The sequence below is a fragment of the Euphorbia lathyris genome, chromosome 5, assembly GCF_963576675.1.
Source record: "Euphorbia lathyris chromosome 5, ddEupLath1.1, whole genome shotgun sequence".
Lineage (NCBI taxonomy): Eukaryota > Viridiplantae > Streptophyta > Magnoliopsida > Malpighiales > Euphorbiaceae > Euphorbia > Euphorbia lathyris.
Window position 1 is genome coordinate 18,066,484 of NC_088914.1, and position 14,822 is coordinate 18,081,305.

General features: G+C 32.4%; 1 protein-coding gene and 1 pseudogene across 1 annotated transcript; both read left to right on the plus strand.

The window, feature by feature from the left end:
• Positions 1-527: 527 nt before the first annotated feature.
• LOC136229700 (high affinity nitrate transporter 2.5-like) lies at positions 528-3,132 on the plus strand (annotated as a pseudogene).
• Positions 3,133-3,403: 271 nt separating this feature from the next.
• Positions 3,404-4,956, plus strand: LOC136230895 (high affinity nitrate transporter 2.5-like). The gene is made up of 2 exons (XM_066020091.1): positions 3,404-4,529; positions 4,632-4,956. Exons 1-2 carry the CDS (start codon positions 3,409-3,411, stop codon positions 4,954-4,956), a joined length of 1,446 nt encoding a protein of 481 aa, XP_065876163.1. The 5' UTR covers positions 3,404-3,408.
• Positions 4,957-14,822: the final 9,866 nt, after the last annotated feature.

Below are 14,822 nucleotides of genomic sequence, written 5' to 3' on the forward strand. Positions count from 1 at the left end.
TAGACGGCCTCCCCCTGGAGCCAGCCCTGTCGACCTCCTACACACAAAATCGTTGATTTTTTTTTTATCTTTGACGGAGGTGGCATACCGAACGAACTCTCGCACACGCTTTTCTTTTTTTTCCTATAACATGTATACTATCTTGTTCGTTAAAGACCAAAGATCAACGATTTTGTGCGTAGGAGGTCCAAATGAGCCAACTATAGGTGTGTAATAGGTTTTTAAAGCCAATTATAGGTGTGTGATATATTTTTAAAGCCAGCTATAGATGTATGATAGGTTGTTTTAAAAGTTGAGGACGCCAATAAGTAAAATATGACAAGTTTAAGGGTGTAAATATACATTAAAACAAAAAAAAAAAAAAGTCATGCTACTGTCGCAACAAATCCACGTTAGTCTCTTTCCTTTTCCCAGTTTTCCGGCAACCTTCAAAAGAGCTGCTATAAATTCAACTCAAACATGGTTTCCTAATTTCAATTCATTTTTAACATATCTTCATCAAATTAATCTATATGGAGAATTGAAGAATGCAATTCGCTCTACCCGTCGATTCAGACCATAAAGCTACTGAATTCCGGCTACTCTCTAAATCTCCACCACATATGCGAGCATTTCATCAGTTTCCGGTGCTATTTTAGCTCGGATAGCTATGGGAACTGCTTGCGATCTCTTCCGTCCTCGACTTGCCTCAGCTTCTCTGATTCTCCTTACTGCTCCAGCAGTTTACTTCACTTCCATCGTTTCTTCCCCAATTTCTTTCCTCCTTGTCCGATTCTTCACCGGCTTCTCTTTAGCCACTTTTGTCTCCACTCAATTCTGGATGAGCTCGATGTTGTCAGCTCCGGTGGTCGCTACAGCAAACGGTGTTGCTGCAGGGTGGGGGAATCTCGATGGCGGAGCAACACAATTGATTATGCCGCAGGTGTGGAACCAAGGGGGTTAGGGGGCTCGAGCCCCGATAGGTGGCCGGAGAATTGAGATTTTTTTTTAAGTAAGTAATATTTTGAAGAGAATTATATTGACTCCATGTAGTATTATTTCAATGTTAGTAGATGAGATGGTTAATGATGCTTATTTTTATTTGAGAGGTCGTATGTTTAACTCATTTCAATCTCATTTTTTTTTAAAAGTTTTTAGTTATTTTTATTTTATTTACCAATAATTATAAAATCATGTTACCATTATTAATTAATTTAAATGGACTCTTTATTTTTATTTTGATAAACTTTTGAATTCATTTTTAATATGTTTTTACCATTAAAAAAAGTAGACATATTTAATATTCATTTAATATGTCTTTACCATTAAAAAAAAATAAACATGTGTAATTTTCTATTAGTTTAATACTAGTTTCTAAAAATATGATAATATTTTTACAGTTTTAATGTGTTGGAAGCTAAAATTTTTTTGCCAAGCCCGTCATCAATCATACAGTTAATTTCGAATTTTTTTTGACGTTTTGAAATTTTTTTTACCGATATGTTTGAGTCCCGGATCATCCGAGGTCCTAGTTCCGCCACTGACTATGCCACTCGTTTTTAGCCTAATCCGAGATATCGGAGCAGCGAAATTCACAGCTTAGAGGGTATCGTTTTTCATTCCTGCATTGTTTCAAACACTTTTTGCGTTTGCTGTGTTGATGTTCGGCAAAGATTTGCCGGATGGGAACTTCCTGTAGCTAGAGAAATCGGAGGATAAATATAAAGATTTGGCATATGGGTATTGTTTTGGAGTCGAACTTACCATTGATAATATAATTGCAGCCAGACTATTTCTATGATAGGTTTAATCTAAAATTACATACGGCACGAATAATTGCAGTCAGGGACGGAGCCAGGACTCAAACCTCGGGGGGCTCTATTGTATGTAGAAATTTTTTATCGTACAAGAACTCAAGAATTTGATTCCTACTACAAATGTATTTATATACAAAAGTTGTTTTGGATTTTTTTTGGTATATTCAATGTTCAGTAGTAATTAATGAGCTAAAATCTAAAAATACCTAAATATGACCAATTCAATTCAATCAAAATCCCTAAAACCCTTAAATATCACTTATTCAACTCAATTCACCAATTCAATTTAATCAAAATCCCCAAATATCACCAATTCAATCCAATGTAATTCACCAATTCAGTTTATAATCAAAATCCCTAAAACCCTACCACATTATCAATTCAATTTAATGAAAACATTATCAATTCAATTTAATCAGAACATTTAAATATCATCAATTAAATTAAAACCCCATCACATTATCAATTCAAAATTTAATCAAAACCCCTACAATTTAACATATTATCAATTTCATTAAAACCCTAAACTATCAGATTATCAATTCAATAATCAAACCCCTAAATATCATTAAAACCCTAACCATGCATGGAAAACATCCCTGGTGGTGTTTTTCGACGGGCCAAAGGGTCGGGAGACCCTCCTTACCCCTAGCTCCGCCCCTAATTGCAGCTGGACGAATATCAGATCTCGGCTGGGTGGAGGAATTATATCGGATATGGTAGGGAAAAAGTATTTTTTACTCTACTTTTTCATTGAATTTTTTCCCTCTTACCTCTCTCTTTGCGTACCAATTCTGCTTTTTTATAATTACTATGTGGACCCATTTTCCTGTAATGTAACGGTTCCCCAATCCCTGTGTTTATTTATTTTTTAAAAATGGGCTGCACTCCAAAACGACATCGTTTTGGAGTGGGCCAATTTAAAAAATAAATGATTTGCTGCTTTATTTAATCCTTTATCACCTTCCTTCAAAGCATTTTGGCCTTTACTCTCGCCCCTTCCTGAAAAATAGGAAGATTTTGTTATCAATAAATAAAAAAGGGGTAAATTACATCCATGGCCATTCAAGTTTACTCATTCTAACAATGATGCCACTAAGTCTTCAAAGTGACCGTTAACAATCTCAAAATGAAAATATTTAAGAATTAAAATTTTTTAGAACAACATTTACCATAAAGCCACATTTTCTATCTTCCAAAATCACATTTTTTTATAGCTTTTTCTCCCTAAAAATTCACTATATCTCCCAACAAAACAACACCTAAATAACCTCGAACGAAAATTTTTAAGTATTAAAGTTCCTTAAAATATCATTAACACTTTAGATTTGTTTAGGCCGTCAACGGTCGTTTTGAGACGTTGAGTGGCCACTAGTATTAAAAAAGTGTAAAATTCAGTGATCGTGCTGTTAAAAATTAAGGTTTAGTGGCCATAATGTTAAATGGATAAAGTTCAGTGACCATATTGTAATTTACCTAATAAAAAAGCCATGCAATTCGTAGTCTCCTTCCTATTAATTCACATCAAATCCAAGTAGTCTCTTTCCTATCAATTCACAGCAAATCTATCTTCAATTCCTAATTTCAATTCAAATCATCTTCACCAAAATCAATGAATTCAAGAATGCAATTCGCTCTTCCCGTAGATTCAGACCATAAGGCTTCTAAATTCCGGCTACTCTCTAAATCTCCGCCTCATATGCGAGCATTTCATCTTTCCTGGGTTACTTTCTTCTCCTGTTTCGTATCCACTTTCGCCGCGCCGCCTCTTCTTCCAATCATCCGCGATAACCTCAATCTTACAGCTACAGACATCGGCAATGCCGGTATTGCATCAGTTTCCGGTGCTATTTTAGCTCGGATAGCCATGGGAACTGCTTGCGATCTCTTCGGTCCACGTCTCGCCTCAGCTTCACTGATTCTCCTTACTGCTCCAGCAGTTTACTTCACTTCCATCGTTTCTTCCCCAATCTCGTTCCTCCTCGTCCGATTCTTCACCGGCTTCTCTTTAGCCACTTTTGTCTCCACTCAATTCTGGATGAGCTCTATGTTTTCAGCTCCGGTGGTCGCCACAGCCAACGGTGTTGCCGCAGGGTGGGGGAATCTCGGTGGCGGCGCAACACAATTGATTATGCCGCTGGTTTTTAGCCTTATCCGAGATATCGGAGCAGCGAAATTCACAGCTTGGAGAATATCGTTCTTCATTCCGGCATTGTTTCAAACACTTTCTGCATTTGCTGTGTTGATGTTCGGCAAAGATTTGCCGGACGGGAACTTCCTGCAGCTAGAGAAATCCGGGGATAAACATAAAGATAAATTTTCAAAGATTTTTTACTATGGATTAAAAAATTACAGAGGGTGGATTTTGGCGTTGACTTATGGTTACTGTTTTGGAGTGGAACTTACTATTGATAATATAATTGCCGAGTATTTTTATGATAGGTTTAATCTAAAATTACATACGGCAGGAATAATTGCAGCGAGTTTCGGATTGGCGAATATCGTATCTCGGCCGATTGGAGGAATGATATCGGATATGGTCGGAAAAAAGTATGGGATGAGAGGTAGACTTTGGGTTCTGTGGATAGTACAGACATTAGGTGGTGTTTTCTGTATAATTCTCGGAAGAATGTCTTCGTTAAGTGGTTCGGTTGTAATTATGATTATCTTTTCTTTTCTCTGTCAAGCTGCTTGTGGACTTACATTTGGTGTGGTTCCTTTTGTCTCACGAAGGTGAACTATTTTCAATTTATTTTAAAATTAATAATATTTGGGTTATTTATAGATAAAAATGTTGTATGAAATGGTAATTGATTGTATTGTGTCTTTGATCAGGTCATTAGGACTAATATCGGGAATGACAGGAGGGGGTGGAAATGTAGGAGCAGCGTTGACACAACTAATATTTTTTAAAGGAACAAAATACTATAAAGAAGTAGGAATAACATATATGGGAGTAATGATGATATGTTGTACTATCCCCATATGTTTTATACATTTTCCACAATGGGGTGGAATGTTTTTGGGGCCATCAGATGTTACCACAGAAGAAAACTATTATATGTCTGAGTGGAGCCCAAATGAGAAAGAACAAGGGTTACATCTTTCCAGCCTCAAATTTGCTAATAATAGTATAAGGGAAAGAGGTAGTCATTCCTAAAGTAGATGCATCATCATACTTCATCTCTCGTATGTTTATTCCTCATCAACTCATAAGCTCAAAGTGTAATTATTTTGACCATTATAGCCTATCGCTGTTGATATCAACTTCGCAACTGTAGATATTCATTTTTGTCTGAATAAATTTTTAATTTATTTAGTAAATTTTACTTAAAATATGAACAATTAAAAAATTATTCAGAATACGTTATTATCTCGGAAATAATTTATTAAGAAAAAATGTGTTATTAAAGATAATTTATCACATTTTGATATAAACCGATCGATAAAAATACCGAATTATATTCAAAATGTGACTTACTAGAATTAATGTATAATTTTAACCTGCTATGAATTTTATTTGAGATATATTCTTATTATTTTGAATAAATTATATTTATTTGAATTTAAGTTATAATTTATTAATTAAAATTCAAGTGTATTTAAGTTACAATTTTTTAATTAAAATTCTAGTGTCAATAAATTAGATTAATATCTCAATTTTTTAGTTTGTCGTAAATTATATTTAGACACATATAAATTAAATTGTAAATTATAATATAATATTATATATTAAAATAAACATCTTATAATTTATATTATAATTAAACATTTAAAATTAATTTCTTTTTTCTAAACTAAACTTTATTAATGATCATAATTGCAAATTTAAAATTAATGTCTAATTAATAGTTTATAATAAATAAATTTAACAATCAAAATATAAACAAATTACTCTTAAAAATAACATTTTATTAATAAATAATAACATTGCGATTACAAAATATTACTGTTTTTTTTTCAGAAGAATAAAAGTTTTAGGTATGATGAGCTATTTACTAGTCCAGAATCTATTTCAATTCGGGTTCATGTCCACAAGTCAAAACAATTCGGATCCAAATCAACATGTTTAATAGGATCCAAATTCAAAAGGCCCCATGAATCAAATGGGTCAAATTAAATACAAAATTACAACTAAGTTATGTCAGGGCCGTTCCTGGCCTTTTAGAGGCCCGGGGCGAGATGATAATTTGGGCCCTCCATATATACATTCTACTCTTTTTTTTAGTTGTAGGTTAGATGATTTTTTTTTATTATTACAAAGGATAAGATACAAATTCAATCATATTGTTATTAGGAGAGAGCAATCAACGTTCATGCATAAAATAGTGCAATTTTAAACCTAATATTTATCAATTGGTATAGTTTCTAGCTTAATTGACAAAAATGAGGTTTTTTTTATGTAATTTCTTGTTCCATCCTCGCTCCAACCTCCACTGTTCTGGTCACTCAATATGGTTTGAAGTTGCACATTTCATGTTAATGAAAAGAACTCATTTTTAATCAACTAGGCTTAAAATTGCACCAACTCGTAAAGGTTATTTAAAATTGCAATATTCTCTACATAAAAGCTAAATTGGTAGTTCAATAGTAACGAGTATACTAACTAGAATTATTTATGTACTAAAATAACAAGTATTTATGTCATGTAAAATTGAAAAAGTAAATAATTATAGGCAAAAAGTATAATTAAATTCCGGACTTTGGCTGTTTTAAGGATTAAGCTCCTAAATTATTTTTTCACATTGAGCCCTTTATCATTAATTTTGTTATGGATTTGGTCCTTGTTTAACTTTTCCGTCGAGTTTAGGAGATGAAAAGATCGATTTGACGATTCTAAAGTTAAATAAGGGTCTAATCCATAACAAAATCAATGAATTATTTATGTACTAAAATAACAAGTTTTGTCATGTAAAATTGAAAAAGTAAATAAATATAGGTAGAAAGTATAATTATACTCTGAAATTTGGTTGTTTTAAGGATTAAGCTCCTGAATTATTTTTTCACATTGAGCCCTTTATCATTGATTTTGTTATGGATTTTGTCCTTGTTTAACTTTTCCGTCGAGTTTAGGAGATGAGAAGATCGATTTGACGATTCTAAAGTTAAATAAGGGTCTAATCCATAATAGAATCAATGATCAAAGATTCAATGTGGAAAAATAAATGATCAGGGGTTTAATCCTTAATACAGCCAAAGTTCAGAATTTAATTATGCTATTTGTTATAAATATATTATTGGGCAAAGTACGAAAAAAATGCTCGTGGCTTGCCTTGTTTGCGAATAGATGTCCGTGGTTCAAAAGTTTGCAAATAAAGGTGTGTGGTATGTTTTCTTTTACAAAACAAAGTATTTAAAATTAAATTTTTAAGTAATCGATGATAATAAGTGTATTTTTTTAATTTTTTTTAGTTACATTTACATATATTGACAAAATACAGATACGAATATCAAATTGCAACTGTAAAATGAACTTAAATATCAATTTAGTTAATAAACTGTCAGTTTAGTAAAAAACGTAAAATTCCAATATATTATTGATTTTTTCGATTTAGAAAGTTGTTTTTTTCGGGGGTTGTGTTATGCTGATAAGTAAGAATAATTTTTTTTAAGATAAAAATGTATTTGATTGTAATCAGTACTTAACAGTGTAATTGTGATACTTTGTTTTGTAAATAAAACATACCATAGACCATTATTTGTAAACTTTTAAACCACATGCCCCTGTTTGCAAAATGGGCAAACCACAAGCATTTTTTTCGTATTTTCCCCTATATTATTTTTCAAGTAGAGGTTATACTTACTTTGTTTTTTACAAAGTAATATGTATTTTGACAATTAAATTTAAGAAAAAAAAATTGAAATGAGATAATAATTTTTTTTAGAAAAGATTAAATGGTTATTTCTTTTATTGAATACATAAATAAATTGATACTTTTGATTCAACAACAAAAAAAAAGATAGTGATAAAATGGGGTGGGAAGGGAAAAAACATTTGATAATAATAAAAATGATCAGGGGTTTAATCCTTAATACAACCAAAGTTCAGAATTTAATTATGCTATTTGTTATAAATATATTATTTTTCAGGTAGAGGTTATGCTTACTTTGTTTTTTACAAAGTAATATGTATTTTGACAATTAAATTTAAGAAAAAAAAATTGAAATGTTTTTTTCCGATTTAGAAAGTTGTTTTTTCGGGGGTTGTGTTATGCTGATAAGTAAGAATAATTTTTTTTTAAAATAAAAATGTATTTGATTGTAATCAGCACTTAACTGTGTAATTGTAATATTTTGTTTTGTAAATAAAACATACCACAGACCTTTATTTGTAAACTTTTAAACCACATGCCCCTGTTTGCAAAATGGGCAAACCACAAGCATTTTTTTCATACTTTCCCCTATATTATTTTTCAAGTAGAGGTTATGCTTACTTTGTTTTTTACAAAGTAATATGTATTTTGACAATTAAATTTAAGAAAAAAAAAATTGAAATGAGATAATATTTTTTTTTAGAAAAGATAGGTGGGAAGGAAAAAAACATTTGATAATAATAAAAATGAGGAGGAGGAAGTTTGAACCTACAACCACAAGGTTAATTTAGAAGCATAAGCCCCTTACTTATACCAACTGAACCAATTCATTTTCATTTTACCTATGCATCTCGGTTTTATATATTTACAATCTAAAATATTTTTTTGGGCCCCTTAATCTTATGGGCCCTGGGCGGACGCCCCGCGTTTCATATAGCCCAGGGCCGGCCCTGAGTCATATCACCAAACTTAATTCTTAATATATCATTATTTTTAATATATTATGATTTTATACCATAATTTAAAAACTATAAACTCCAATTCATAAACCATAAAGCCTAGAAAATATATTCTAAACTTTTAAATTATAAATACTTGATAACATCCGCCATAAAACATGGAGGATTAAGCTAAAAATATTCCCTCATGGAAAGGACTTGAAGAGAGAAAAGACAAGACAAGATTCGTCTTCTTAGCATATATGGCGTACAGCTGGAAATACGGTGTCGTGCCATAAGTCCCTCATACGATCCGCCCATAAATACATATTTGGAAATACGGTGTCGTATCATGGGTCCATGCCGAGATCCGCCCTTTGAGAAGAATATGGGATCCGCCTCACATGGCGATCCGCCCTTATGGAAAGCTGAGCAAGTATACGACGAAACTCACTATCATTAAGCTAGCATTGATGATACCTTAAAAATCGTAAAAGCTCGGAGGTTAGAGGCCAGAGTTAAGCTACATTAAAAGAGAATTACACTTCATTAAAATAGCATTAAAAGGGAGTTATTACGGTTATCACTCAAACCTATGTAAATACCCTTGTAACATGACAACAAAGGTACACTTACACACTATTCTAAACCCTAGTTTGTCATTACAGTTTATTCTCTTGAGAAGATTACTGACTTAAGCATCGGAGTGTCCCCGGCCGATCCCAACGGCGCCTCACAGGAACGCTTTACGGTGTTGATAAATTTACTGAATATCAATACTAATCCTTAAAATATATTAAAAGTACTGATTTTACTAGTTTGATATAATCCAAAATTATTACTTGATATAGTTGTAAATAGTTTTTCTGTGTAATTTTCCCTATAAAGGATATAGTCAAAGCAGGCCAAAATCCAAAAGGCTCAAGCCCACAACAAAATCAGCATCAAATTCGGGTTGGATCTTCCTTAAAGAGGAAATTATATCGAAAAGTCATATTTCACATTAATTTTAGGGTAAATAATTTATTAGTCCTTTACTTTTTATCTAATATACTGTTTAGTCTTTCTATTTTGAAAAATATATTATAAGATCTTTAACTTTTGTTAATATTAACCATTTGGTTCTTTTGTCTAGTTTTTTTAGACTTGTAATCGTTATATTTTAGCATAAACAGATATATATATGTAAAATAACAGAGTAACATGGTCAACTTGTATTGTACTGTGGTTGTTCTAAAAGTTAAGATATGTTCGGTTAAAAATCTAAAAAAAATAGATAAAAGGACCACAAGGTTAATATTGGCAAAAGATAGGGATCTTAAAATGTGTTTTTTAAAATAGGGGGACTAAACAGTGTGTTAGGTTAAAACTAGGGGACTAATAAATTATTTACCTTTAAATTTATAACTAAATTAGGTAATCTTTCTTATTTTATCAGAAATTCAAATTTTAGGCCTAATGCTACCCCCAGCCCCCTGAACTTGTTTAAATTGGCCATTTACCCCTGAATTCATCGAACGTCCTATTTACCATCTTAACTCCATAAAAGTGGTATTTCTCACCCCCTCAACTTGTTCATTTACCCCCAAACTCATAGAATGTTCTATTTACCCCCCTTAACTCCACAAAAGCGGTATTTCTCACCCATTACAATCCGTTATCGAGGCCTAAATTGATACTTTTTTAAACATTAAATCTATATTGGTGCTATTTTGTACGTGGAACCTAAATTGATACTTCCCCAAAAACCATATATTTTGGTACCTTATCCCTCCGTATAATGTCTTTAACTTGTTTATATTAATGTTCTTGTTATTTGTATTTTTTATTCATTCATTCTCTTTTCAACTTTTTTGGCTAGTTAAATTTTGATTATCTAATTATTGTAATACAATATTATTGTAATAAACACATGAAGGATCAATATAATTATCAAGTTAAAACAAAATAAAAAAAATGATTTTAAAAAATATATTTTCACACTCATTTGAATAAGTCCTATTAATTTTGCACTATAAAGGGGTAAGAAATACCACTTTTATAGAGTTAAGGAGGTAAATAGGATCATAAAGGGTGAGAAATACTACTTTTATGGAGTAAATGAGGTAAATAGGACATTCGATAAGTTGGTGAGGGTAAAATGACCAATTTGGACAAGTTAAGAGGGTGAGAAATATCATTTTTATGGAGTTAAGGAGATAAATATGACACAGTCCCGCTCAATTGGATCCTAATGATCAAGTAGAATTTGGACCTTCACCGTTAGATCTAGCCAATTAATAATCCTACGGTTAGCCAATTATTCAATTTAATATTATAAAACAAATTTATTTTTTTTTATCCTTTTTATGTTTTAATCGTAATTAAACTGTTCAATATATCGTTCAATTTTCTGAGAGAAATTTTATGTGAAGTCAAGAAATTCAATCCAAATTGCAAAGTCGAAGAAGAAGAATCCGAAGAAGAATCGATTTTGGCTCCTGCAATCTATTTTGGCTCCTGCAAAGTTGAAGAAAGGAATTTGGGTACCTGCTCCTCTGAATTTCTTCCTCCTAAACTTGTTCTGGAACTGCTGAGGGAATTTCTTCCTACCTCCTAAACTTGTTCCTTATTATTTTTAGGTTTAATTAAGATCAATACATAAAAAGAAAAAAAAAATTAGGAATTTGGGTATTGCTCATATGAATTTCTTTCCCTCTTTCTCCTAATCTTGTTCCGCAACTGCAAATCTCTTCCTCTCTCTCCTAAATTTGTTCCTAATTTTTAGGTTAATCCTTCCTAATTTTTAGGTTAATTAGGATTAATACATAAAAAGGATAAAAAAAGATATTTGTTTTATAATATTATTGGCTAACCGTACGATTATTAATTGGTTAGATTTAACGATGAAGGTCCAAATTTTACTTGGTCATTAGGGTCCAATTGAGCGGGACTCAAATACGACATTCGATAAGTTGGAAGGGTAAAATGACCAATTTGGACAAGTAAATGGGGCTGGAGGAGAGGAGAAAAACGAGAATGGTGAAGGAGAGGAGCAAAACGAAAATGGTGAATGAGAGGAATCTAGCTGGCATGAAAGTTCGGTTATATATGCAGCACTAGAACTGTTGCTTAATTTAATTTTCTTAGAATAAATTTTGATTATTTTTAAGAAGCTTTTTATTATTTAGTTAAATATCTATGGAATGAATAAATATAAAATAAATTGATAATTATGGCTTTGGTAGCGTTAGCTAAATGACAATTTCTTTAACTTCGGTATCATTATTCTCCTATGAATTTTAGATGTAAGCTTTCGTCATTTCACATAAATTTTAGAACAATGTTTAGAATTCAATGGACTATTACAATATTTATGTTTATTTAGTTAAATTTAAATAATGTGGTTATTAGTTTCCATTAGAGGTAACAATTCAAAGAGTGTATATGTATACATAATCAATTTGACCAAATTTGCCCAAATTTAACCAAATTTAACCTTAATGTTTCCAAGCAAGATCAATTTTAGCTATAAGTTATTAAAAATTGGAAAACATATTTTGACTGGTATGTAGCTGTCACTTGAAACCTTCCATATATCAATTATGTCTAAAATATTTACTATTTTACCAACAAAATTACAAAATTTCTGTTAAAACATTACAAACTAAATCTGATACATATAACCTAATCATGATAATCTTGTGTAGTTGAATAAGTAGTCACATATGTTATGTGATAATACCCTATAAATATATAATTTGATTAAATTAACTATACTCTAATTATCCATGGAGTAAGGAGAAACAAAAAAATTCAAATCAGATGGCAGACCACATTATTCCTAACTTCTACCGAATATGTTAGAAAATGATTAAACCAAAAAATAAATAAACACAGAAAGAAACATGAACAGTAAATAATAAATTAAAAGGAAAGAGTTTAGACAAATCTGAGGCCTGTATTAGCAGTTTCCTTAAGACAGATCTTGCCGCTATTGACAATCGTCTCCCAGGATACAACAGATTACGCAAGCGAACTCTTACCGAGTGTATAATAGTTATCACCGGAGTAGAACAAAACAGCACGTACAGAGAGCAGAAATATTTTTGAGAGTAATTTTCAAAAGTATATTCAATCTGATAGCTCCATCATGTATATATAGAACTTGAATAGACATGTCTGTTCTCGAATGAACATGACTATTCATGAACGAACGCGACTGTTCATGAACTGACACGACTAATCATGAACGAACACAACTGTTCATGAACCAGGATGACTGTTGGATTTTATACTAATTTCATTTATATATATATAAATTTTCCAACAATCCCCCACATAAATGAAATTGGAAACGAGACGATTTGGATGTGGTGATAACTTTCTACAGCTGATATCTGCATAGGATAGGTAGCTAATGTGCTTTGAACCTTCCCTTGTGAAAGTATATTTAATTTACTGGCTGACTAGTAGACGCGATGCTTTGAACTATTCTGCCGTTTGTGTAAACAGTGATATACCCCACACAGATATCAACATAACCCGGTATAGGTTCTCATGGTTATGTTCGTTATGGTCATGAACATCGCCTGGTTCTGCGAGAGTTTAAGAGTACTAGGCCCTCACTAGTCTCCATCGAAGCGACCCCACTTCACTCTAACATAGGTGATGTTATTTGCTCAGAATTTCTGATGCACAATGTATCATTAAAAGCATATAGCTTAACCTTTTTCCGTTGGTGTCACTGTTTACATCTAGGAATGGACTAGGGTTTAACCCCCTACAGTGAACGCATAAGGTTTATGCAATTAGGTTGTCCCTTTGAACCTAGATCTTGGAATCTCCAGTCAACTAGGTAGGGTTTTCCTTCACATAACGCCTCTTCTCTATGGGCTTTAGTCCCATTCATTTCGATGATTTTTCAACTTGATCTCTATTTAACCCTTTGGTTAGCGGATCCGCTGTGTTATCCTTTGATCCAACAAAATCAACAGAAATAACACTTGTTGAGATCAGTTGTCTAACGGAGTTATGTCGACGACGCATGTGTCGATGTTTACCGTTATATATCCCATTCTGTGCTCTCTTAATCGTTGCTTGATTATCACAATGTATACAAATTGTGGGCACAGGTTTGGGCCACATAGGAACATCCTCCAAGAAGTTTCTTAGCCACTCAGCTTCTTCTCCTGCTTTATCTAAAGCTACAAACTCAGACTCCATAGTGGATCTCGTTATAATTGTTTGCCTTGAGGATTTCCAGGATATTGCTCCTCCTGCTAGAGTAAACACATATCCACTCGTGCCTTTGGAATTTTTTATATCAAATATCCAACTTGCATCAGAGAATCCTTCTAACACGGCAGGCTCGCTCGTATAGTGCAATCCATAATCACGAGTATATCTTAAATACCGAAGTATTCTTACAATGGCTTTCCAGTGGATTTCCCCTGGATTACTCGTGTATCTACTTAAACTGCTGACAGTAAAAGCAATATCAGGCCTTGTACAACTCATGAGATACATTAGACTGCCTATAACTTTTGCGTATTCTACTTGGTTAACGCTTTCACCTTTATTTTTACATAAATGTTGGCTAGTGTCGATTGGAGTTCTGGCAATACAAGAATCATTCTTACTAAACTTGTCAAGAATCTTGTCCACATAGTGTGACTGAGTCAAGATGATACCACTAGGTGAACGTTTGATTTGGATACCCAAACTCACATCTGCGAGTCCCATATCTTTCATATCAAACCGTGAGTTTAACATGTCTTTGGTACTCTTCACCATCTTGTCATTACTTCCAACAATAAGTATGTCATCAACATACAAACACAAAATGATATATCCTTCATTTGTAGTTTTGACATAAATACATTTATCACACTCGTTTATTTGATATCCGTTTGTCATCATGACATCATCAAACTTCTTATGCCATTGTTTTGGTGCTTGCTTTAATCTATATAAAGACTTCACCAATTTACAGACTTTTCTTTCTTGACCTGGAGCTACACAACCTTCAGGTTGTTCCATATAAATCTCTTCATCAAGATCTCCATTCAAGAAAGCTGTCTTAACATCCATTTGATGTATTTCAAGGTTCCGCAAAGCGGCGATTGAAAGTATCATCCTAATAGATGTTATCCTAGACACGGGAGAGTACGTGTCAAAGTAGTCAAAACCTTCTTTTTGTCTAAAACCTTTTATAACCAATCTGGCCTTATACTTATCAATTGTTCCATCTGCTTTCATTTTTCGTTTGAAAATCCATCTAGAGCTTAGTGGTT